Source organism: Nipponia nippon, unplaced genomic scaffold (assembly GCF_047370975.1).
Source record: "Nipponia nippon isolate SJK-2023a ecotype South Korea unplaced genomic scaffold, ASM4737097v1 scaffold_9, whole genome shotgun sequence".
Lineage (NCBI taxonomy): Eukaryota > Metazoa > Chordata > Aves > Pelecaniformes > Threskiornithidae > Nipponia > Nipponia nippon.
Genome location: NW_028262413.1, coordinates 17573026 through 17597328, shown reverse-complemented (window position 1 = coordinate 17597328; position 24303 = coordinate 17573026). Strand labels below are relative to the sequence as shown.

At 50.1% G+C, this 24303-nt stretch overlaps 2 protein-coding genes across 7 annotated transcripts in view; one reads left to right on the top strand and one right to left on the bottom strand.

Annotated features, from left to right (window-relative positions):
* Positions 1-5200: 5200 nt before the first annotated feature.
* ALAS1 (5'-aminolevulinate synthase 1) lies at positions 5201-12603 on the top strand. Its single transcript, XM_087744660.1, has 10 exons — positions 5201-5510; positions 6233-6439; positions 7385-7540; positions 7622-7844; positions 8328-8512; positions 9120-9299; positions 9516-9680; positions 10804-11072; positions 11562-11724; positions 12317-12603. The coding sequence occupies exons 1-10, from the start codon at positions 5306-5308 to the stop codon at positions 12475-12477; spliced, it is 1914 nt and encodes a 637-aa protein (XP_087600786.1). The 5' UTR covers positions 5201-5305; the 3' UTR covers positions 12478-12603.
* A 6747-nt stretch (positions 12604-19350) lies between these two features.
* The window catches only part of TWF2 (twinfilin actin binding protein 2), a 28834-nt gene continuing 23881 nt past the window's right edge, over positions 19351-24303 (bottom strand). For 5 of the 6 annotated variants that reach the window (XM_087744852.1, XM_087744856.1, XM_087744854.1 and 2 more), the window contains 4 exons: positions 21743-21868; positions 21503-21653; positions 20936-21057; positions 19351-20757 (listed from right to left, as the gene is read on the bottom strand). In XM_087744852.1, coding sequence (XP_087600978.1) covers positions 20590-20757; positions 20936-21057; positions 21503-21653; positions 21743-21868 — 567 coding nt within the window. In that variant the 3' untranslated portion in view covers positions 19351-20589. The remainder of the gene's footprint in view (positions 20758-20935; positions 21058-21502; positions 21654-21742; positions 21869-24303) is intronic. The other variant, XM_087744857.1, reaches the window with a different exon arrangement.

The window sequence follows — 24303 nt, the reverse complement described above, 5'->3', positions numbered from 1 at the left end:
GTCAGGGAGATACTCTGGAATTAAGATAAATGACTGCTGGATGTGTTAATCAGATGGGCTGCAGAGCACAGCAGCCCGGGTGTGGGAGTGGTGGCCTTCAGCAGAAGGGCAGGGTACCTCGTATGAGGGTGGCAACAGCTTCTGCTGTCCTGAATGAGTGTGAGTCATGCCCCCGTAATGGGACTTTGCCAAGAGACCAAACTCCTCTGCATCAATGGGCAGCACCTGGGGCCTGGCAGACGGGCAAAAGTGTCCTGACCCAACACCCTTATGAGGACCCACCATCGGTTCATGAGTTTTAGAAGATACCCATTATATTGGGGAGAAAAACAACTCAGTGCTTGTTTCTTTGAGATGGGGTAAGAAGCTTGCCTGGCCTGCGTCTGTGAAACAGGGGTGCTGCTCAGTCACTCTGCCACAGGTCACACATGCCTCCGCATTCAGCAGCTCTTCCAGCTTGGTCAAATTCTCCACTGATCAGAGGATCCTACAGAGAAATAAGATTTCCTATTCTATCCTGTAAAGAAGACACTGGATCCAAATGAGGAAAATCTGCTAAACAAATTCGGCATGGGAAGAATTTTCACTATGCAGCTACTATCGCAACCCTTGAATTTTGCCTTAAAAGGTAAACTAACTTCTCTCTAAGAACTGCCAGTCTCAGGACCGGAGGTGGAAGTTCTCAGATCTAAGCCTGGAATTTGAATCTGGATTAAATCCAGATGTCAGGATCACATCCACTCCCTTGGAAAATTCAGATCTCAATATAGAGACAGTGGCTTGTGCGTGGGGAGGGGGAATTGTTTTTCTGGCTCACCCTCTCATGACACTGACTGGGTGGGAAAAAATTAGGAATATGTGCAGCTCTGACTTCAGAAATGGGCAAAAGGGATTAAATGTTGCTAATGGTACAGTTATATGCTTTCATTTGGACAGGCTGAGTGCAAGAGGGGCTTCGACTCTTGCTTTTCTGCTGAAGTATCTAGCTGCTCTCTTAAAAGCATAAAATTCATTAAAATTCCATGAAAGGAGCTAACTGCTGACAGATGTAAGGCCAGATGAAGGCTGCAAACCCATGAATCAAGTTGTTTCCAGGAATATTGGGCAAAACGTGCTTGAGAGAAGAGGGATGGGAGGGAAGTATTGAAAGTAACTTACACTTGAGCCTATACGGTAAACCAGTAACATGGAAAGAGACCATCTTCAGCAGCAGCTCTTCGTAGACATCTGCAGAAATCAACTTGACCCTGTGGCAGGGGATTTCTTTTCCCCATTTCAATTTCTATATGGGAAGCACTTTCTATGGCTTCGCATCCACCTCCCAAACTGCTAGAATTTAACCTTTTTATCCCCTCTTGCAACTTATTTAACAAAGAAATGGACAAATCATCAGAATGGAATGGGCTTTAGAAAAATAAAATCAGCAGAGTGTTTTCTTAGTGTCCTCTTGATTTGGCGTGGGAAGGGGAAGGACTGAACCATTTACATGAACTGCATCACGTGGGCCTTTCAGGCAGATCGAGCTTCCTCTGCTGAATCCATCTGGTACCCAGTGTCTCAGGTACCAGCTCCAAAGACTGCTCCAAAACACAGTTACAGCTAGGAACTACCCACCTTCCGATCTAAACTTTGTCACGGCCAGCTGAATAAATTTGTTCTCACACCAATGCTATCCCCTCAACTTAAACCATTTTCCTTCTTTATTACATGCTACTCTGCCCTTTATATATTCACAGGCAGCCATTGCTTCTCCCCTGCCTGCTGTACCTGCCGTCTCTCTCCAGACGGGCTACGTAAGCCCGCTTTCTCTCTCAGGATGGGCTCCCTGTTCCCCCTTGGCTGCTAGGGTACTGTCCCTTGTCGCAGACTGAAGTCCTCCTTCTGGAGTGTGGCAAACAGTATTTGCGTGACACTTCATGCTAGTTTCTCCTGAGCCCTGTAGGATGACAGTAATACATTGCCACAATTAACATCTTTAAATACCATTTAATGAATCCACTGAAGCCCTAAGAAATTTTAATTAATGGCAGCTTTATTAGTATTTACTTCACCTTCAACACATAAGCTCTGGTAATAGTTCCAAAGGGAGGAAACTGGCAGAGCAGTTGACAAGACACCCTTTTTCCCACTCTGTTGGTCCCAGAGCTCACAGCCATCTCTGTGCACTGACAAGGACACGTTCCTTCGGCAGCTCTCCAAGATGAGAGTCAAGTTAATGTCATTCCATTGCTATTTAGCTCTGCGCAATTCCTGCCATGTACAAGGTTAAATAGATTCACCAAAATCAAGCTCCAAAGAAGTGTTATTGCACTGTCTGATTAATAGCACAGATTGTAGGGAAGTCTCACAGGAAAGCTGAGAGTTCTGCTCAACCTGGAGATCTCCGCATCGTAGCCAAGGTCGCTGTGTCTCAGCTGGCAACCTTGAATGATGTTTGTGTAAAAAGCAGATGCTCTTCGGGCTTCAGACTTCCCATGCACTTTTGAATACACAACCACAAGATCCTGAACTCCAGCAACAGAGCAGACTAATGTACTTCATCCCTCAACCTTGCAACATGGTAAGGTGCCGCTATTCAGATTATCAGGATAAAGAAGCTTTATCAGATTTTTGCGGGACTGAACCAGCTGCAGCAGGTGTCCACACAGATGAGCTCTGCAGCCTGTTCCAGTACTCTGCCAGAATATTTGCACAACACCTTTCTCTGGTGCCCCTTACAACAAAACACGTATTCCCTCTGTCCCTCTAGAGTTAAGTACCATGGTCAATCAATAAGGGAAGAATAGGAGGAGAAGGAAAAATACTATCAACATACTATAAATCAACCATATGGAGCTTGATTTCTGTTGTTAAAACTGAAATTAATCCAAGGAGCACTGGAGTGATCCCTTAGGTTCAGACACATTCAGTCTGTGCTATAAGGACACTCGCCAGGTATCTACAAGGTGGAATGTCATTATATTTCCTCATTTTTTAAAGTAATCGATGTCATACAAAGCTTCAGGGTAGGGAGTAAAATGTTGACGGTCAGGGGAATAGGGATAGCAGTAATCTGAAACACAGATCAGGTATCTCTAAGCTTGAAGGGCTAATTAACTATTACATTTTGCAAAACGTAAATATTTGAGGTGTGTAGCACTAACTGAAAGCCAGTTGCGAAAAAACCTTCACGTGCCCTTCACGAGCAAACTGGACTAATAATTGGAAGTACTGTCCTGGTATTACCAAGCGACCAAGACTCTTGCTGTCACAACTGCTATACAGGCTTGGGTCAAATACCATAGCCTTAGTTTAATCAGTTATTTACAGAACAAATTAAAACTAGCACATATAAAGTTTAACAATGCCCACTGATGAAAGGCTGTTTCTTCATGGTAACTTCTGCATTACATTGCTGGAATAATGAATTGTGTAAGATCTAAGCATTGAGACCCATTAAACAACATTGTCTTAAATTCCTAATAAGCAAGAAGTGAACTGTGTTTAGAAAAACATCTAGCCCTACTAAAACCCAAATCCCATGCCTCCACCTTGTAAAGCCCTATATACTTTTTTCAGGGCCCTGCAACAAGTATGTGAGCGCAGAAGTCTGTCCCGTTTCCTACCTCAGAGCTTTGTAACGCACTGGAGTTGACAGTGAGTCTGCCATTTGACTATGGTTTAAGGTTGCCTCCCTCTTGATCTACTTACTCAGATCACAAAGTTTACATACTGCAGCCAGCATCCTCAAAGAGAGTCAGTGATGAAGAGGGTCAGGCAAATATCCTGCTGGTCCTCCCCCTGCCCTCCAACAGAGGAGTTATCTAAATATTAATTTGCAACGTGTAAATACTGACCAATATTTTCCAAATGCCTTTTGTATCCAAACTTGAGTTCAGCAGCCACAGTCCTACATAGGTTTTGTATTTCCCTAATCACTCTACTACGAGCACCTTCTAGTAACTACACAACGTGACTACATGCAAGACACGAGTCAAGTAAGAGCAAGCTTTAAAAGAATTCTCCTCAAAACTCTGTACCTGTCACAAAAACCACTCTTGCCTCAAAGTGCCCGAGCCAGCTCTCGGCTAGCTGAGCGATGTGAGGCCAAGAGAGGCAGTACTCTGCCCGAATCCTGTCTTCCGTGAAATCACTGTTTTGCAAGATGAGGAAAAAAACGCGTCATCATCTTTCTTCTCCTTTCTTTCCACACTTCAGCAGTTAGTATACGCCTACAGGAATCAGTACTACGCAGCTTGGATGGCCAGATGCATAAGAGGAGCTCCTTTTATCATTACCCACCTGTGAATATTCTTTTAAACAAATAAACTTTAATGGCCGTTGCAAACCAGAGGATGCAGGATTCAATTTTACTTGCTGCTGTCATTCTCACAAGAGTCATTTATCTTCAAAAGCCGGACAGTGGTGCCACGCTTCAAAAATGCAGTGGTGGAAGGCTGAGCATCACCAGTAGAGAAACTGTTAGATTCATACCGGCTGTAGGCAAAGGGAGAGGCATTCAGGATCCCAGCATCACCAAGAGAGACTGTTAAATTCATACTGACGGTAGGCAAAGCGAGAGGGGTTCAGGATCCCACCACCATCGGTGAGACGACCCGCTGCTTTCTGAGCCCCCGTGCAAGGACTCCGCAGGGAGTCAGAGGTGCGTGTTTAGGAAGAAAATACATGAAATGTGTTTGAGCAAGGCTGGGTTTCCCCACTCAGCTGACTCAGAGCTCGTGTTTTCCAATGAACAGGCACACTAGGGGCCCCCAAATCTACTGTCCTGGGGGTAAGGGACTCCAGCACTTCTGGGAAACAAGCGTTGCACAGCCTGGGGCTGAGGGGAAACCCAGAGCAGGACAACTACCCGCCTCTTCTTCCCCTGTGAGCCGCGACCCCTGTTTGAGCCGTCCCCTCACAGCCCCCCGGGGCCGGCTGCCCCCCTCTGCCCCCTCACACACGCCCCCGGCAGCTACCCGGGCCCCCTCCGGGCCCTCACCACCCCCCGGGAGCCGCCTGGGCCCGCTCCGGCCCCTCACGGCCCCCCGGAGCCCCTCCGGCCCCTCCATCCCCTCACAGCGCCCCGGGAGCCGCCCGGGGTCGCCCCACTCCCCGCCCGGAGCCGCCCCCGGCTCCTCGCCGTCCAAGGCGCGCCTGCGCTGTGTGGCGGCGGGGCAGCGGCAGTGCGCCTGCGCCGCGCCCGGCGGGGCTATATAGGCAGCGGCGGAGCGGGGCGCTGCGCGTCGCGTGTCTGTCCGTCCGTCCCGGTGGTGGTCGGCGGCGGGCGCTGACGTCACGTCCGGTCTCCCGTCAGGCGGCGAGGATGGAGGCGGTGGTGCGGCGTTGCCCGTTCCTGGCCCGCGTCTCGCAGGCCTTCCTGCAGAAGGCCGGGCCCTCCCTGCTCCTCTACGCCCAGCACTGCCCGCGGATGATGGAGGCGGCCCCGCCGGCCGCCGCCCGCGCCCTGGCCACGTCCGCCGCCCGCGGGCAGCAGGCGGAGGAGGAGAAGACCGCCGCCGCCCGCCGGGGTGAGTACGGCCGGGGCCGGCAGCAGCGGCCTCGGGAGCCAGGCCTCCCCCGAGGGTGGGCGGCGGGGCGCTGGGCCGGGGCGCGGCGGGTGCAGCGGGGGGCCGTCCTAGGGACGGACCTAGTCGCCCTTAAGAGGGAAAAAAATACATGCAGACATCGTATCTTGTAGAAGGAAACTTCTGGAATGGGCAGCTTCGAGGTGAGGGTTGCTTAGTTCTTTAGATGGCTGTGGTAATTAAGTGTGGGCACAGATCGGAGACCAGACTGTTAGGGCGTCCCGCAGTGAGCTCCGGTTGGAGATCCATGACCGTGGACAGCGGAGCTGGGGTTTCTCACGCTTGAGCCACTCTTCACCCCACCCGGTGGCATTCCTCGGGGGATTCTCACTCTGGCACGCGGGGGAAAGAGTTGAGGCTTGCAGCAGAGGAAGGACTGGTGGCTGAAAATAGCTGAACTCCTCCAAAGATAGCCTCCCCTTTGGGAGTGAGATTTTTTTTTTTTTTTCCCCTTCAAAGGGTACAGTGCTACATCTAGTATCTTAAATCAGATGCCCCTTGGGTGTTACTGGGATTTTGTGCTTGTATAAATACAATGTGACTGCTCAGTGAAATAGTTCTGAATGGCTTGTGCCAAATTAGTTGTGAAGGTAACGTACAGAAAAGCTTAAGTCGCTATTAAAGTGATGATGCTGAAGTGCTTTCCTTTCTCTCCCCCACCTCAGAGGCCAAAAATGCCAAAGAGGTGGCCCAACAGAATACAGATGGACCCCAGCCACCTGCTGGCCACCCGCCTGCTGGTGCTAGCCAGAGCTCTGCTACCAAATGCCCGTTCCTGGCAGCTCAAATGAATCACAAGAACAGTAATGTCTTCTGTAAAGCCAGCCTAGAACTCCAAGAGGATGTGCAGGAAATGCAGGTGGACAGGAAAGGTATGTATTGTGTATGCTGAAGCGTTCGTGCCTTCCGAGAGCTTCTGGTGCCTGACTTTGCTCTGGAGTGTGCCAAGTCTAACAGTCACCACTTAAATTATGCCGGTAGGATTATGGGGGATGGCAAGAAAAAGCTGTTGGGGAACGTAGGTGTTAATGGCATACCTGCAATATTGTGCAGTGTTCCCCTGCGTGATTTTGGTGTGGGAATACTGTACGCTGTATTTTGATACACTGGCTCTAAATGTGTGAATCGAGCTGTTACGCTTGCACCCAAAGTGGATGCTTAGGACTGAAGAGAGCTTTACCAGGGTATAGACAAAGGTGGTATATCCAGAATCTGGGTTGAGGTACTATGCAAGTACCAGCACAAATCCAAGCTGAAAAGCAAGCAAATGCTTTTTTTGATTTATGGAACTAAAGGGTGTTGACTGGCTCGTGATCCTGATGTAGAAGGGCTGTCCTTCAAAGGAAGGAACTCTCACCAATATCACTAAAGCCTTGCCGTCTGTCTCAGGAAGCTTATTTTGCTTTTCTGTTTGTTTTCTGTGGCGTAGTCTTAAAAGATCTGTACTAACTGAACAAAATATTAGGAATGAAAAGGAAGTGGCTAACTTGAACTCCACCTTCAGTTAGGTGTGTACCAACTCTTTCAGATAAATGCTGTAACTGCGTAGAGTGGGTTTCTGAGTCATGATGTACCAAATGTGTTGTAAGGAAGTTACATGTTCTATTGTCATTGAATAGCAAGGTTTTCCTTTTGTCTCGTACAATGCAAAATTATAAGCAAATAAAATAGTTGATCCTAACAGGGGCACATGGATTCAGGCATGTGGCTCCTACAGAACGAAGAGATAGAGTTGCTTAAAATGTTTTCTTTGCTGAACTCACTTCATTTTGTTTCAAACTGATTAAGCTCACTGGAATTTATTAAAATGTCTGTAGGTACAGAATTTGCCAAAATACCAACTACTTCTACAGTGAGGAACATTGAGACTGAGGGAGAAGAGTGGAGCGGCTTGGTCAAGAAGTTTAAGGATATTGTGCTGAAGCAAAGACCAGAAAGTGTGTCTCATCTGCTTCAGGATAACTTGCCAAAATGTAAGATTGTCTGGCAAAACCGCCACAGGCCTGGTCTCTTGTGATTATTTCCTGTGTGCTTAAGTCTGTGTCTCATTTCAGCTGTATCCACCTTCCAGTATGATCAGTTCTTTGAGAAAAAGATAGATGAAAAGAAGAAGGATCACACCTACCGAGTATTCAAAACAGTGAACCGAAAGGCACAAATCTTTCCCATGGCAGACGACTATACTGATTCTCTAATCACCAAGAAAGAGGTGTCTGTTTGGTGCAGCAATGATTACCTGGGGATGAGTCGTCACCCTCGTGTCTGTGGAGCAGTTATGTGAGTAGTGCAATATTCTTAAGAGGCAGCTTCAAGGTATAGTCAGAAGCAGAAGCTTTTGTGGGAAGGCATTTGAAGAATTGATTTCTGTACTGTGCTATATAAGCTGCTGCTGGTATTATTCTCGGTATAATTAAGCTTACACTCTTTTGAGCTGAGGTAGGTAAGTTAGTATTTGGCTCCAGGGCTGCAGTATACCTGTCAGTCACTGACCCTGCTCCTTGGATCTTCCTCAGAAGCCACCGGATGTTACCAGATAAACTGGATGGTATATTGCAGCTGTACTTGGTAATTGATTTCTTAGCTTATCAGATTCCTGAGTTGTGCAGGTTGCTCAAAGACCTTAAACCTAACAGCTGCTTTTTGCAGGCAGTTCCTTTTTAGAGCAATACTGATTATGTACTGGAATGTTTTTGGCAATGATACTTCATTCATCTGTGTGTTGCATAGTAATGCTAATGCCTCTCTTTGGGCCTTCTGTAGGGATACACTGAAACAGCATGGTGCTGGAGCTGGAGGCACAAGAAATATTTCAGGAACAAGTAAATTTCACGTTGATTTGGAAAAAGAACTAGCTGATCTTCATGGAAAAGATGCAGCACTGTTGTTCTCATCTTGCTTTGTAGCCAATGACTCCACCCTCTTCACTCTAGCTAAGATGCTGCCAGGTGAGACCTCAAACTGCAGCCTCTGTTTGCCACACAAAACACAACCCTGCCCTAAACAGTTGTGAGTACATTTTTACAAATGGCAACCAAAGTGAGGGTTCATCCTACTCGATCAGCAAAGTATGGTTGGGTTTTTTTAATGCCATATTCAAATTATGTTCAACTCATGCAAATCATAGTAGCAGGCTACTGAGATTGAGATCTAGGAGCTAGGAACTGCAGAAAGCATTAGACAAAATGCAGAGTCTTCTGCTCTTGCATGTAAATTTCACCCGAAAATGAGGCACCAGGAATTTTAGTGTCCTCCCACCTGTGGGTGTGACCATCTCTCTCTAACTTCAGAAGTTAGGAGAGTTAGATAAAAATATTAAGGACTTAAGGAAATACAGAAGGGTTTTTCTAAGCTCAAATTTGTATTAGTTTAAAGACCTAAAATAAGCCTTAAATATTATTCTTGCTTCATGATCTGTAACTTGCTCTTTTGATCAAGAGCATTGCTTTCTAGAACACGGTACTGTTGCTGCCTGAACACTTCCCATACATAAAACAATGCTGGGAATCAGTTAATGCTTTCTGTACTTGAAGTGTAACTGGGCTGTTTCCTCAGGCTGTGAGATCTACTCTGATTCTGGAAACCATGCCTCCATGATCCAGGGGATCCGAAACAGCAGGGTGCCAAAACACATATTTCGCCATAACGATGTCAACCACCTTCGAGAACTGTTGAAGAAGTCTAATCCGTCAACCCCTAAAATTGTTGCATTTGAAACTGTTCACTCAATGGATGGTAAGTTGACATCAAATCCTTCTCTCTCTCTCTCTCTCTCCTTCCAGTGCAGTTAGTGCTCAAATCATCTGTATTTTAGGTCTAAAAGTGTACAGTTCTATAAAGGTTTACATGAAAACAGTCTTCTGAAATGCCTAGTGTTTGGGGGTACTTCTGATACTTATCCAAGCTGAGGACAGGGAGTCCTAAACTGCCTGTCACTGCTTTGGTTCCTAGGTGCAGTCTGTCCTCTGGAAGAGCTGTGTGATGTGGCCCACGAGCATGGGGCAATCACTTTTGTGGATGAAGTGCATGCTGTGGGGCTGTATGGAGCTCGAGGTGGTGGTATAGGAGACCGGGATGGAATCATGTACAAGATGGACATCATCTCTGGGACGCTTGGTATGCATGGCCTGGCACTTTTACAGGAGCTAAGGCAGCAAAGCTTCTGAGCAGCCAAATTAAGTGGGTTAACTCCAAATCAGTCTATTCAAATGAACTTGCTATGGGCTGTTGGGGAGCTAGGATTTTTTCAAAAAGCCCAAAGGATTTAAGTATGCCCCACAGTTTGAAAAGCTTGTGTTAAGCTACTTACACTGCCTTACAGATCAGTTAAGGTAGCCTTTTTTTTTTTTCTTTAAACAAGCTAGCAAAAAGTCCTCCAGTGGCATATTATACAACTCAAGAATAAATTCAGGTGAGAATGCTAGTAGAGTAGTACTCTATATTTAGTAGTACTTAGTTCTTTTATGTGAAATGGGGTGCTCCTAATCTAGAAACCTGAGATGGGGAGTTACGTAAAGAGATTTAGCAAGAACTGAAGCAACTGCGATTATCCAAGTAGGATGCAGGTTTATGAGTAAGTTTATTGCTGCAAATTGGGAAGTTGTTTAAACAGCTTTCCTCATAAATTGTATTTATGTTTTGGAAGTTCATGGCTTTGAAACTTACTTACAATCTTGGGTTACAGCCTAATAAAACCAGAAGCATTCACCAAACACCCTAATTCTACCTGTGGCTCTTTTCTGGTACCTGAACATCCCCTTATATTTGGAAAGGGGGACTGATGTCAGCCGCAAAATCACAGTAACACCCTTGTGTGCTCCTCAGGAGCATGGGCTATTTCTAGCATCTCTGGAACAGATTACTTTAAATCTGCTGAGAGACTTAGTGTTGATCTCTTGGGGTCAGTATTGAAGTCTATGCTTGATGATTGGACTTAAGGTCTTCCCCAAAATCAAAACTTGAGTATTTTAGAGAGTGTTGAACTACTGTCCTTGCTGTGTAATAACTAGATCCGTGTTACCAGGATTGGCTTAACAACAAAGCTGTAACATGTGCTGAGTAAATACAAGATTAGCAGGTAGGGGCTAGAATTGTTGCCTGCCATGACTACATTAAGTATGTAATCAAAATAAACTCATTCCTTCAAGTGAAAAGAAAGAAAAGCTATAATACTTCAAACCATTCTAATGGGTGGAAGGAATAAGCTTGGTTGCCTTTTTTTTCCCCCCCTCCCCCCCAGGCAAAGCATTTGGTTGCGTAGGAGGATACATCTCCAGTACACGTTCTCTGATAGACACCGTTCGTTCCTATGCTGCTGGCTTTATTTTCACAACGTCCCTGCCACCCATGCTCTTAGCTGGTGCCCTAGAATCCATTCGAACTCTGAAGAGCGCAGAGGGGCAGGTTCTGAGGCGCCAGCACCAACGGAATGTGAAGCTTATGAGACAGATGCTGATGGATGCGGGGCTTCCTGTGGTGCACTGCCCCAGTCACATCATTCCAATAAGGGTGAGTACTTAGGATACTGTTGTCACAGGGCTGTGGTGCCTGTTTTCCTGTCCATCGTCCCATTATACTTTCAGGTATTAGTTAACATTCACAAAGTTCAAACCTGTCCTAGCATTCAGCAGTGATGTGCTAGGAGTCTGACTTAAGTTGCCCCCAGCCTGCTATAAACGTTGTAAAGCAGAATGATAAAGTGCATGAAACCCACAGTTTTAACAGTATACAGAAAGCAAGGAGACTGGTAACAAGCCATTAAAAAGAAGAGTTCAGGTATAAACAGCTACCCACCTAGGCTGCAATGCTGTGCTTATGCCCAGGGGGCTCTACAGCACAAGCTTTTAGCTCTTTTTTTTCTGATGTATGTGCTATTTGTAGAGGCACAAGGAAGACTAACTAGTCCTATTTGATTCTTGTGGCTAGCTAAGTTGGGCTGACAGTTCTGCCACCTTGTATGTTTTGGTTGATCTTGTAACTTAGAATTTTGAACTTTAGGTTGCAGATGCTGCTAAAAATACAGATATCTGTGACAAGCTGATGAGCCAGCACAGCATCTATGTCCAAGCAATCAACTACCCCACAGTTCCCCGTGGAGAAGAGCTGCTACGTATTGCCCCTACGCCTCACCACACCCCTCAGATGATGAGTTATTTTCTCGGTGAGTGGCTTCTTGCATCAGTGCAATGAAAATACTGGGCTGTCTATGCAGTCTTTATACTAAAGATGAGACGAGGAAATATGTAAGCTTTAGATGCTACGAGCTGGACAGTGTCTTTCCACTGCCGCAGCATACATAGCGCATACTTCTGCACTTAACCTGCTTTAAGGATGATGCCTGAAGGCCCATGCACTGCGACCTGGAATAGAGCATGCAAGGCCAGTGCAGTCCTGTACCCAGCCAGTTCTGTCAGAGCCACCTCTGCTGGGGCTCTGCTCATGCATTGCCCAAACCAATCTTCACCTGTTCTGTGGGGTCCAAAGAAATCTTCTCTCCTCACTGAGCTGTTAACCTGTCTTGAACATGGATCTGTCCAGGGAAAGTAGCTACTTCCTTGATCCTGCCAGAAGAGGTAGTAATGAGGATAGCTGAGACTTAGTTGCTACCCAGTCACCTGGCTTGAGGTAAATTATGTCACAGTGAATTCCTGTTATCTCTCCTCATTTGCTAGGAGAATAAGTAGGCTGACACTTCTTTTGCTGCTTCTCTGAAGCAATCCACTGATCTTGATGAACTTTTCTCTTCCTACCAGAAAAACTGCTGGCTACGTGGAAGGATGTTGGTCTGGAGCTGAAACCACATTCATCCGCTGAATGCAACTTCTGTAGAAGACCCCTACATTTTGAACTGATGAGTGAACGGGAGAGATCCTACTTCAGTGGCATGAGCAAACTAGTATCTGTCATTGCATGAAAGTAGTGGTGTTACTTGTATTCTTGTCTAGTTCTAGTACCCAGTCAGTAGCATTTTTAAATTGCTTAATAAGTATTTTAATCATAGTTGAAGCACTAAGCTCTGAAAATAAATTTCTAGAGCCCAGTTGTGTTTTTGTTTGCTTCTCTACTTCCCTTCCAACCACTTATGGAAGATTGTCTGGTGGAATAAAAACAGTGGTCTACAGCTCCATGCCCTTCAGCTGAACTACTGCCTTTTCAATGAGCGTATGCTGAAAGAACTTCAGTAGTGCACTACAAGTGATGGGTTTATTTCTTATGAAAAGAGAAAATTAGTATTTACAGTTCCTCATGAGCTTCTACTGTAAGCTTTTGAAAACATGCAGCTATAGTACTACATCCACACTAAAACTTAAGAGTACACTACTTAAGAAATGCTGTATCATAAGCTTGCATCCATTTTTTTTGGAGGCAGGCATAGATGCTGTCTCCCTCTGCTGCCCTTCTCTTCCCTTGTAGTTTTGTGCACAAGCATTCCCCCTTTGGTGTACAGCATGGTGCTCCCTATTAAGAAAAAAGTGCTAATGGGATTTAAAAATGGTATTTTGTGACTGCTTGACAGTTAGAAAACCAAGGTAGCAGGGGGGTGTAGTGGCTGGGAAAGGAGGGCATGTTTACTACTGTGCAGATGGTAGATGCAAGTTGCCTCTGGCTGCCTGTGCCTCTTCAAGTCTTCATGGTCTGCTCTCCAGTGCACTCAGAACTAGAACTAAAAGCAGGGTGAAAACTGCTTATCCTAAGCAATTTAATAATTCAGGTCTTTGACAGAAGGCATTGTAAGAAAACATCAGTGCTGCTTTTGCAACCCCTCTGAAAAACTTATGCCTGTTGCTTAATTGCCGTGCTATTTAATGCTTTCATTAATAGCAAGGGCACACTTTGAGCAGAGGGAAGTAATTTTGTGGGTGTATACATGTACTCAGAGGTCAATATTGGCACGAAGTCTAGAGCAAAGCACTAAACTGCTTCCTGCATGTACAGGCATGTCCAGTAACTGCTACAGTCTAGCTTTCACAAGTCATTGAACAGGTACTCTTGTTTTCTGGATGTAACAAGCCAACCTCCTGGCACTGCCTGTGGCTGTTACGCTCACAGGCGTGCTGTGAAGCTCCCGTTAGGGACCCATTGTGATGTCACAAATAGCCATGTGTTGGGGAGATAGAAGCCCAAGCTAGAGCAAAATCATCAGCTCCATCAATTGGAAGTCGCTCATCATTTAAGCATGTACTGAAGCACGCTGCTATTCTCAGAAGCCTTCCTAGCAAAATATTTGACTTCCCAAGCAATCAAGCTACTTTTTAAAAGCCGCCTGACAGCCAGCCAAGTGATTGCTGCCTCTGTCACGTGCAGGTGTTCTGCAGCGGGGAGGAAACTACCCCCATCAGGCTATAGCATTAACATGGTAATTTAGCTCCGTTGCTGAACAAAGCAGTTTATGAACCGGCATGCTCAATCCCACCACCAGGCAGTTACGTTGCTGTTCAAGTGGATTAGCTTGCTCTTGCTGTGATGTTATTCTCATCTTACTGAGGCAAGTTCAGTGCTACTCGGGGGGAAAAATACAGTGCCACACCCTGACTTCCTTGCCTTGCCACAAGCAGTTTGTGGCCTAAGGCTGAATGAATATACACAGAGCTTTTCTCATTATATATTAGGTTATATTACTACATTATCTTGAGACATCATCTTGATCCTACATCAACCTTTCCTAGAACAGTGTCCCTAACACCATAGCGTGCCTTCAATGCCATTCTGAACTGCTGGCGTAAGCAATCAAGGGCAGGGGGGAACGCGCATGACGTGTTGACTCATATATAGCCATAATCTGACAGTACAAGGTTACTTGCATTTCTGGCTTCTTCACTGAAAGCATCCAGAATTGGCCCAGTGCATTTTACGTACCAGTTAATAAGCCCCATTTTTCCTTCTAGTTTTTACAGCAGCTACTGTACATTCCGTACTGCAGAGGAGAAGAAATAAGACACGGAAAGGGTACTGGCTATCAGAAACCTTAAACGTTATTTCAAATGAGTCTCAGGGAAGAACCAAATCCTAAGACTTAAAGCTAGCACCCTTTGAAATGCCAGGAGCACAACTAACCTTGGCACATGGCAACTAGTACCTCTACACCCATTAACATCAGATGTGACAAGTTACCTTAAGTTCAAGCAAGGGTGTGAAAGCAGAACCAGTGCGCATTAAGAGGCCGGCAGAAGTCCATCACTTTTAACTGCAAAAGAACGACAAATCCAATGACACATAGAAAGGATAAATTATCCCCAGTGAAAAGGACAAAGAATGAAAAAACAAACACATTTTTTCGCAGCAAACAAAACTTGAATGGCGGGTTGCATAATGAGGGATGGTTATGTAAGCTTTGGTTTGGTTTCTGGAAAAATAATAGAGGAAGTAATTGGTAAAAGAAGTTTAAAATCTGAGACAAATGGTCCATGGCAGTGGCAGAGTAAGCAAGCAAGAATGCAGCTGTAAAGCCACTGCTGACATTTGTCTGGGGCAAAAATAATTCATCTAGTTGAACACGGCATAGCCCTATACTCATACCCTCCTCCATTTCTCAGCCTCTTTACACAATGGAGAAAGCCCAGGTGGTACAGGGGCAGTGAAAACATCCCAAGTGCAAACAGGCGCACGTGGTCCCCATCGCTGGGAGGAGGCATCAGGAGGGTGCTCTTCCTACCACGGCCAGGACCGGGTGCCAGGCCAGGCAGGCTGTGGTGTCTTCCACCCCCTTGCTTCCTCTTCCACCCCAGTCCACGGCAAAGTCCCACCAAGCAGAGACTGCTAATTAGCAGAGCTGCTAATGTTCATGAAACTTTTGGGGACCTTGGTTTTCTGCCAAGCCCCTCGCTGCATGCTGTAGGTGGTTGGATATAACCCATGGGTTCAGCCCAGAAGAAGGACACCAGCATCACGAGCTCGTGACCTTGGTTTCTTTAGGGAACTGGACTAAAAATAGCCCATCAGGCTGGGGTCAGCTTCTCCCGCCGGCAGGACTTTGTTGCAGGAGAGGGAGGATGCTGCCACGGCTGCTGGGCTGCGCGCTCCCACTGCCCCGTGCTGCACAAGGCGGTCATTTGCCTTACCCAGCCCCAGCTGCCCCTTGCTGAAACGTACTCCTGAGGGGGAAAAAAAAAAAATGCCCTGAAAACCATTCCTAGCGCCTGCTCTTGCTGCTGCTTTCAGCCATTAAGTCCATGCTGTTTCCTAGTCAGCAACAGTAGTAATAACAACAACAATAATAAGAGCATTATTAACACCACCAGGTTCACAGCTCTTTTATCCCTGGTGCCTTGCACCCATTTATTTTAGGGCACACCTCTCACACTGCAGCCCCTGCTCGGTCTCCCAGCACTCATGTTTACCAGGGTTTCTTTCCTGGCATGGAGAGGACCACGCAGCCTGTTTCTTCCCCCCACGCCAAAGCTTTAAAAGCCCCATGAACTCCCCAATATCTACAGGTCATGGAAGGGGCTTCTGCCTGGTAATGGGTATTTTAGAGCCCACGCTGGTGGCTCACCACATGTTTCCTTGGGGTGTGTTCAGCCCCTGAAAGACCTTTCCTCTCCTGCTCCCAAAAAGCACACCCATGCTTTATTCCCCTTAAAAATCTGGGCTGAACTTCTGCTCCCCACAGGACCCACCTCTTCTCACAGTCTCTGGATGGATGCACACAGCAGGTCTCGGTCTAAACACCAGCAGCATGACCAAACAACTTCATCACAGGTCCCAATCTCCTGCTTCTCTTGTATTCGGATGGGTCACCTAGCTACACATCAGCCTGGGGTTATGCCTTGAACTGATACTTGCTTTTAGATAACATTATAACATTAGCTAAGCCTTAAATCATCAGGAACAACCCCCCCAGACAGGGCTTTGAGCAGGGCACAACGCTCTTAAGAGGGTGAGAGCTCATCTCCCTTTCCCGCAGGCACCTGTGGTTTCGTAGCCTGGATCCCAGGCAGCTCTTTCAGTTCACACATTTGGCTTACAACCAGGTGTAACTCCTTTGCAACGGCTCCACTTCAGCTCTCAGGGGAGAAGAAGCCAAAGGAGTTTCTCCTCTGAGATTTTGCCCTTTGCACTTTTCCACCTTGGAATCCTGTAGGGAAAAGCATCCCTGTCCCATCCTTTCCCCTGTGGCTCGTTTGCTGTAGGGTCCGTGAGCCCTTGTTTGCAAGTCCTAAAAAACCTGAGCGCTTGGGCTGGCTGTGGGGATGCTGTGTCACACCTCTCTGCAACTGCCTTCTCTTTCTGGAGCTGGCTGTGCCCTGCTGCTCCCTCCCCAGCTGGGCAAATGCCACGGTGGGGTGGCCTTGGCCCCTGGCACACGTACCCTGAGGCGGCACCAGAGGCTGCTGACCAAACCCAGGTTTCCCACACATCAACTCAAACCCCAGAGCTTTGAGTACGCAGCAAGAGAGACATTTTTTAGCTCAAACCTTAAAAAGAAAGAGGGGTTGATGCTTGTGTGAACCCTCATGTGTATACTGGACATAGGGACACAGGGTCAGGGGGCAGCAGCCAGGTTTGCAAGAGCTTTAATTGCCCCAATAATTGCTCAGTGTTGAGCTGGGATCGGCTTTGTAACCCACTTTCCGAAGGGAACCTGGCACACATGATGGTTGGTGCTCTGCCCGCAAGTTGTTTGCCTCTGCTCCTCTCCCTGCACTGCTTCAGCATTCTCCCATCCCACTTTATAGATTCTCTTCTACTAATTTTCAATCAATCAAAATTAACAGAGGGTGAGCTAAGAATCTGCCTAAATCCTGACAAGCCTCGCAAAAGCAAACAGCTGGAGGGCGTGTTCCTGCTAGGCTGTGCCGTGGGAGAGGCAGCACTCTGTGCTCAACCCTTATATTAGACACTAGAGACTCCAGTGCCCATCCGTGCTCCCACCGCCCTCCCCCCCAAGCCCCAGCAGCAGAGCTAACAGCCTCCCACTACACATGGAGGCCCTGCTGGGAACTGCCACCCACCCTGGGCCACCAGGTCTGCAGCTGGGACAAGGCGTTGTGTAGCTGGGACAGGGGAGCAGCAGGATGGGGGGGCTCAGGCCCCCCACGGCGCAAGGGGGTGCACAGCCAGTGCTGCCTGCCCGCCCACCTGCACCTGGCCCATTGACACCTAAGCCAGGTGAGGACGAGGGACGGGATGGAGGGGACAGGAGGGACAGAACAGAGTGGGGTGGGGGGGACGGGATGGGCTGGGATGGGACGGGGGGCAGGAGGGGAGGAGAGGGGATGGGATGGGATGGGATGGGATGGGATGGGATGGGATGGGATGGGATGGGGGGACAGGAGGAGATGGATGGGATGAGGGGATAGGAAGGGAGGGGACAGGAGAGGACAGGATGGGATAGAAGATGGAGGATGGGACGGGATGGGACGGGATGGGATGGGATGGGATGGGATGGGTGCTCAGCTGGGCATCTGCAGCCCTTGGGCTGCTGCTGGCCATCTCCCCCACAGCCACACACAGTCATCCATGGCTGCGTTGGCAGGGGGATGGGGACAGTGGCAGGGGGGGAAATGGGGAACACCCCTCACTCTTCCTCAATATTTGGGCAAATTTAAAAATTGCCTAACACACAAGGGGAGCAGGACCCGAAGGAGAAGCATGAATGAGCTTGTCAGATGACTCTGGCGGTGTCAGCCCAGGATTATTAGTATTCATATGCAGAGGGAGCTCTCCTGAGCTGAGGCTGCTCAGGCCCTCCTCCTCCTCCACACCAAAGGGAAGCTCATTTGGGGTTGGTTCTTTATTGCATTAAACCTTTTTTTTTTCCTTTTTCTCTCCCCCCCCCCCCCCTTTTACAGCCAGCTTCCCAAATCATCCATCTCATCTTGGGTATGGTGAATAAAGCCAGGCACAGGTGCAGCCCTGACCTGGTGCAAACCCTGCCGGGCTCATTGCAAGAGCTCGTTTGGGGCCCAGGCTGTCCCAGCGCAGCACACAGGGATCCTTTCTGCTAGGAAACCTGCTCAGAACACCATAATAAATAATAAAAAATAAAAAAAAGGTTATATCCAAATCACAGCCAAGCTCCTCTGGGCAAGGAAGGGAGAGGCAGCAGCTTTTGGTGGCTGCCTCACAAGCTGGGACACACTTCCCTGCTTTTCCATCAGGACCCGCTGTTGGGAAATTCAGACCCTGCAGCCCATCTGGTGTTACCAGATTTTGGCTGTAGGTCTTTTTTTGGATGCTGAAGAGCTCTTGCAGGGAGACTGCTCACCGCTGAGGGAGGGGTGGGGTCCCGTTCCTCTCCCAGGAGCCTGGGAAATGCTGCCTTGCCCTGGGCGAGCAGTGGGAGGGATGGGGGCCCAGGATGCAGGCAGCCCCCATCACCTCCCCACCCCTTTCCTTGGCTTGGCCTCCGCCCACGCTCCCTCGCCATCACCACACAGGGATTCACTCCAGCCAAGAAAACAACAGCCCCAGACAGCAGCAGTGCAGCCTTGCAAAATCATCACCAGCCATTAAAAGAAAGCAAGCTGGGCTGAGCAGAGATGCTGCCTCCCACAGCCAGCTCTAGCTCTGGGCGTCACTGGAGGGGTCCAGCGTTAAACCCCTGTCAGGCATTAAAGGGTTGTCCCAGACCCCTGGATGAAAGTGTAAACGTCCTTGGGGGTGGTGAGGGCTGGATGCGGCCACAGCAGGCAGGCTGTGATGGTTGCTGGCTCCCGGCTAGCAACGTCCGAGCAATTTGCTTTGCAGTTCCAGAACCCGCAGCTACTAAATGCCCAAACCTGGGGAACCCAGGGGACCTTCAAAGAGCATCAGACTGTTTTAAAAATACTTTATTCTTTAGAAAATACAGCGTTCAGTACAGTGTGCTCTGCTCCCCCCAGCTTCAACCCCCCCCACTGCCCACTCCCACTCTGCCGAGGCCAAGGCAACATCGGCACAGCTGCCGGGGCAGCAGGAAAGCAGAGGGCAGGTTTCACCAACCCTGTTTCCATCCTCCCGGGGAGGCGGGTAGTTTTTGAGCCCTCACTGGTACCCAGCAGCAAGGTGCTCTTCCCCCCTGCAGCCCCCCAGTAAAGCCTAATCCACAGCACCAAGCTCAGCCCCTGGAGCTGGTGACCGCCCTTGGTGGCTGGGGACGTCACTGGGAGGGGGGCACACAGGGGCTGTCACACTTCCCCGCATGAAGATTTGGGGTAGCCCATGTGATTTTTAAGACATGGGGCTGCCCCAGACCAGAGCCGGCAACAAACCAGTGGGGTGACGGTGGGGGCCGGGGCATGTGGAGGGGGGACCACAGCTCAAGGCCCCCCCAGCTCCCATCCTAAACAGCAACAGGTCCAAGTCAGGGCTGTAACAGCTCCCTCCGAGGGGAAAGAAAGGCCATATTGGCGGGATTCAAAAAGGGGATGCAAACATCACCCAAAGGCAGAGGGACCTCTCTCCAGGGCCAGGATGAGCTCAGGACTGGGGGGGACCTTCCACCTCCCACTGGCTGGCTCCCCTCAGGGACAAACTCCTGCCAGCAAAGCCCACCCTGTGGGGAGGGGTCCTGCCCGCACCCTGAGGGGGTGCAGGATCGCTCCAGGCCTGGGGCAGAGGGGCCGTGCACACCGGGAGCGGGACAAGGGAGCAAAATTTGGGGGCTGGGGGAGCAGGGAAAGAAGCATTTTCTCTTTTCAAACAGGAATCCCCAACCCCATCCCCTTCCCTTTGCATAGAGCAGCTTGCAGGCAAGTACGTCCTTCAGTCACCCAGGGGACACCGAGAGCAGCGGCTGTAACCCTGGGGGGGACAGGAGCAAGGCTGGGAGATACGACCCTGCCACTCCCATCCTCCTCTGGCAGCTCCAGGGCTTGCACAAGGATGCAGGGAAAAGAAACACCGACAACCCCGAACCCTCCCCATTGCTCTGCCCCCAGGTGCAACAAGCCATCCTGATGTTTAAAAAAAAGGAATGAAATAGGAAAAAGAAGGGGGGGGGGAAAAATAGGCTGAGATGGAGGGAAAGATCCCCAGGTCAGCAGAGAGGAAGCCAGGAAGCGCCGCAGGGATGCTGTCCGTTCACCGCCCGGTCCTGCGGGATCTAACTGTCCTCGCCGTTCTCACCCGGCCCCTTGATCAGCCGCTTCTGTCCCCGTTTGCCCACGGGCCCCTTGGGCTTGGCGAAGGCCTGCTTGAAGGCATGCTGCTTGGGGTGTACCTCCTCATAGAGGAACTCCGCTGTCAGCTCAGCTCCATCATCAATCTCGATCTGCGTCCAGGAGCAGCAAGCAGGGGTTAGCAGCTCCCCAGGGTCTTGACACCCATGTTTGGGGCACCCCACTCCCCCCTGAGCCCACCGGCGGGGCTGGACCGAGGCTGCAGCACAGTCCCTTGCAGATGCTTGGCATGGGTCTCTGCTCCATCACCTCCACATGGGTTGCACTTACCTTCTTGGCTATCTCCAGGCAAAACTCCTGCTCCACAGTGTCCAGCAACCGGCTCTTGCAGCTGGAGTAGAGCATGCGCTCCTTGATGCTGCATTTGTACCCAGGCATGGAGTAGATAAAGACTGCGAAAAGAGAGCAGGGCTTGCAGCACTGCCTGGGCTCATGGCCAGGGAGCACCAGGCAGCCACATCCCACCCTAGTCATAGCTTTTCCAGCCCTGAAAGTCCCAGTTTACTCAGTGACAGAAGGTGAGCCACCCCACCCGTCACCCCTCCCCAAATCTCTCCTGGTATGCCTGCAACGCAATGGCCACCAAACTGCCCACACAAATCCTCTGTGGGAGCACCCAGAGAGCCCTGCACCACGTGTGGCGGCTTCTTTCAGCACCAAAGGGCTTGCCAGCACCCATCACAGGAGGACAGCAAGTGGGAAGCGACTCAAGGTCCCCTGCCGCACCATCCCTATCCTCAGCCCCATCCCCACTTGCTTCCCACGTGAGCGATGGTCCAGGGAGAGTGGGGACCAGCATGGGCTCTAACCAGCCATCCCCAGGACCAGGGCACTCACCGACAGACTCCAGATAGTCTCCCTCATGCGAGTGCTTGTACAGGAAGAAGTGGTAGCGAGCCGAGTCATGGGGGATCCTCTTGGGCAGGTCGGCGATCTCCGTGGGGCTCGTGTGCACCAGGTCAATTGTCTCCCGCTCCAGATCCAGCTTCTGATGGACAGAGGGGATGGGGGAGCAGACAGGAGTGAGAGGTGGCAGCAGGAGGCAGGGGGAGCGGGGGACCCACCCGAGGGACCTACCAGCTGGATGTAGTTGATTTTCTTCTGCTTGAGTGCCTGGATGGCTTGCTGAGCATCCAACTGCAAGGGGAAGGCCAGGCCCTGCAGGGTCTGGTGCTTGCTCTCCACACTGATCTCTGTCTTCACCTGGGGATGGAGACCAGCCCGAGCGTCAGGGAAAAGATTGGCAAAGGGTGGGGAAGGGAGAGAAAGGAAAACTGGCCAGTGTGGCGGCAAAAGGCTTCTCATCCACGGAGCCACCTGACACCTGGCTCATGGGACCACAGCATTAAATCACTGAGAAGTCAGCCAGGCTCAGGATGGCGATGCTTGTCACCGTACTGCCGCACCAGGAAATCACCCGGCCCCAGTCCTGCGCCCCCTCCCTTCACTCCCAGCAAAGACCATCTCAAAACCGATGTTTCCCAGAGAGACCATGGCAGGGATGCTGTGACAAACGCTGGCATGTGTCCACCTCCAATCATCTCCCACCACAACATGTGGGTGATGGGAGCCCTGAAATCACAGCGTTCAGCTGTTCCCCGTCAGTGGGGAGGGCAAGCCCCTCCTCAGTGGGTTTAACTGCAGCAGACAGGCAGCCCCTCCAATGCTGGAGCTGGGGAACTGAAGATCCACACCTCGTAAAGATCCCAGACGCTGTTTTCCCTGCAGCTCCTGCAAGGCAGAGGCTGCCGCCCATACCCCAAGCAAACCCCCTACTCCAGGAGACTGAACCCCACTTCAAAGAGGGAATAGCGGTTGTGGAGACATCACATCACCCTGGGTGCCTCCATCCCGAGCAGATCCACAACAGGGGTGTCCCTGACTGGGACCGGAGGGTGCCATGAGCTGGCAGCGGAGAAGGGGGGGCAGGACGCGGCAGGCACGGCATACCTCCTTGGGACCGGGGTACTCTACCAGCGATGGGCAGCAGCAACAGCCCCCCACCATCTGCCACAGAATACAGGGAGACGGCGTCACCCCGATGGCGGAGGAGCCCGTCCCACCTCCAGACCCACCCCGCTCCCCGGACCCCCAGATAGAGCCTGGCAACGCTAACCCAGGTGCTCTGCAGCGAGCGTGGGTCCCTTTCCTTTGGGATTGGTTTGGGGGATTTTGGATAAAGACAATCCAGCTTCTTTTTTTTTATTATTCTTTTCCCTCCCCTGATAGAGAAAAAGAAGAAAAATCAAGGCATGCCAAGAGAAACACAGGAGTTTAAGCTCACATGTCAAAAAACAGCTCGGCAGTGCCAAAGCAGATCTCGTTACAAGGCTGCCCTTCGTTACAGCAGCCCCGCACAGTACCCACACCCCGGGGAGGTGATGGACCCGGGGTGCCCAGAGCAGAGCATGCAGAAAAACACCACCAGGAGAATGAAAACCGGGCATCAAGCGGGCAGAGCAGCCTACCATCTCGGTGCTCGAGTCCTGGGAACAGGAATCCTGCGAGCATGGGGAGAGGAGACACACTGTCAACAGCACCCCGCACGGTGACAGAAGGGGGGGGAGGGTCTCGTGTGAAAAAAGAAGGGAAGGGGGACACAGGGACATGCTGGGAGGATGGAGGCGTACCATCTGTCTGCTGGAGGCCAGGGAATGCAGGTCCTGGCAGCATGGGCAAGGAGAGCAGCAAAAAACAACACGGGAGACATCAGCGCTGGGGAGGATCGGGAGGGAGAGCCCCGGCCCCAAGCGCTGGCAGCCGCACGCGCCACGTCTCTGCCGATGTCCCCGCACAGAGCCCATCCCTGCCCCATCTCCTGCCAGCTCCCCAGCCAGGGTGGCCCCAACCCAGGATCTGGAGGAGTTCCAGCAGCTGCAGCAACAGGTTTTGGTCTATCCCCCAGGAAACAGTGGATACTAAAGGTTTGGAGGGAAAAAAATGCCCAAGCCTCTAAACATGCCAAGCATCCTGGAGGATGAATAGGGTGTGAACGTGCAGCTCTAGGGGAACAATTACTCAAGGGTCGTCCAGTGCTGGATGGGCAAGAGGTCTGGCTGACCTCCAAGCTTTGCTGTCCTACCATCCCCCGGGGTGCCGTGGCACCAGCAAGGGCCCGAGGGCAAGTGCACAGGGGTTCTGAGGAGGCACAGAAGCTCACCTGGTCCTACCCTGTGGAGAGGTGTGGTGTGAGGACACTACCACTGCCAACACCTCCAGATCCTCATCTTTCTCTCCCATAAATGCAAGGAGGCTGGGAGGGTTATAGCGGGACCAGAGAGAGCTAAAGCTGTGACACAAAGCATGCTGAAGTCCAAAAATCCCAAGAGGTGGAAAGTTGTCTTAGCAACATCAACTCCCCCATATACCTCTGTATTTTCTACTCCTTCCCTTTTCAAAAACATTAAAAACTGTCTCACTGAAACACCCCCCAGGGCACAGCCCGGGAGCCGTGCATGGGACTGCCGAGCATGTGCCGCATCCCATCCCCCCAGCCCTGCTGACAGCAGGCTTGGCTGGGAGGTTATTTTATCTCTTTTTCTTTAGGTTAGGTTTTTCACCCCCCCCCCCTTTCCTTATTGCTGGCACAGTGCTGACTTTGGCTAACAAGCATTTCTTTGTCTTATGGCGAAGCATTT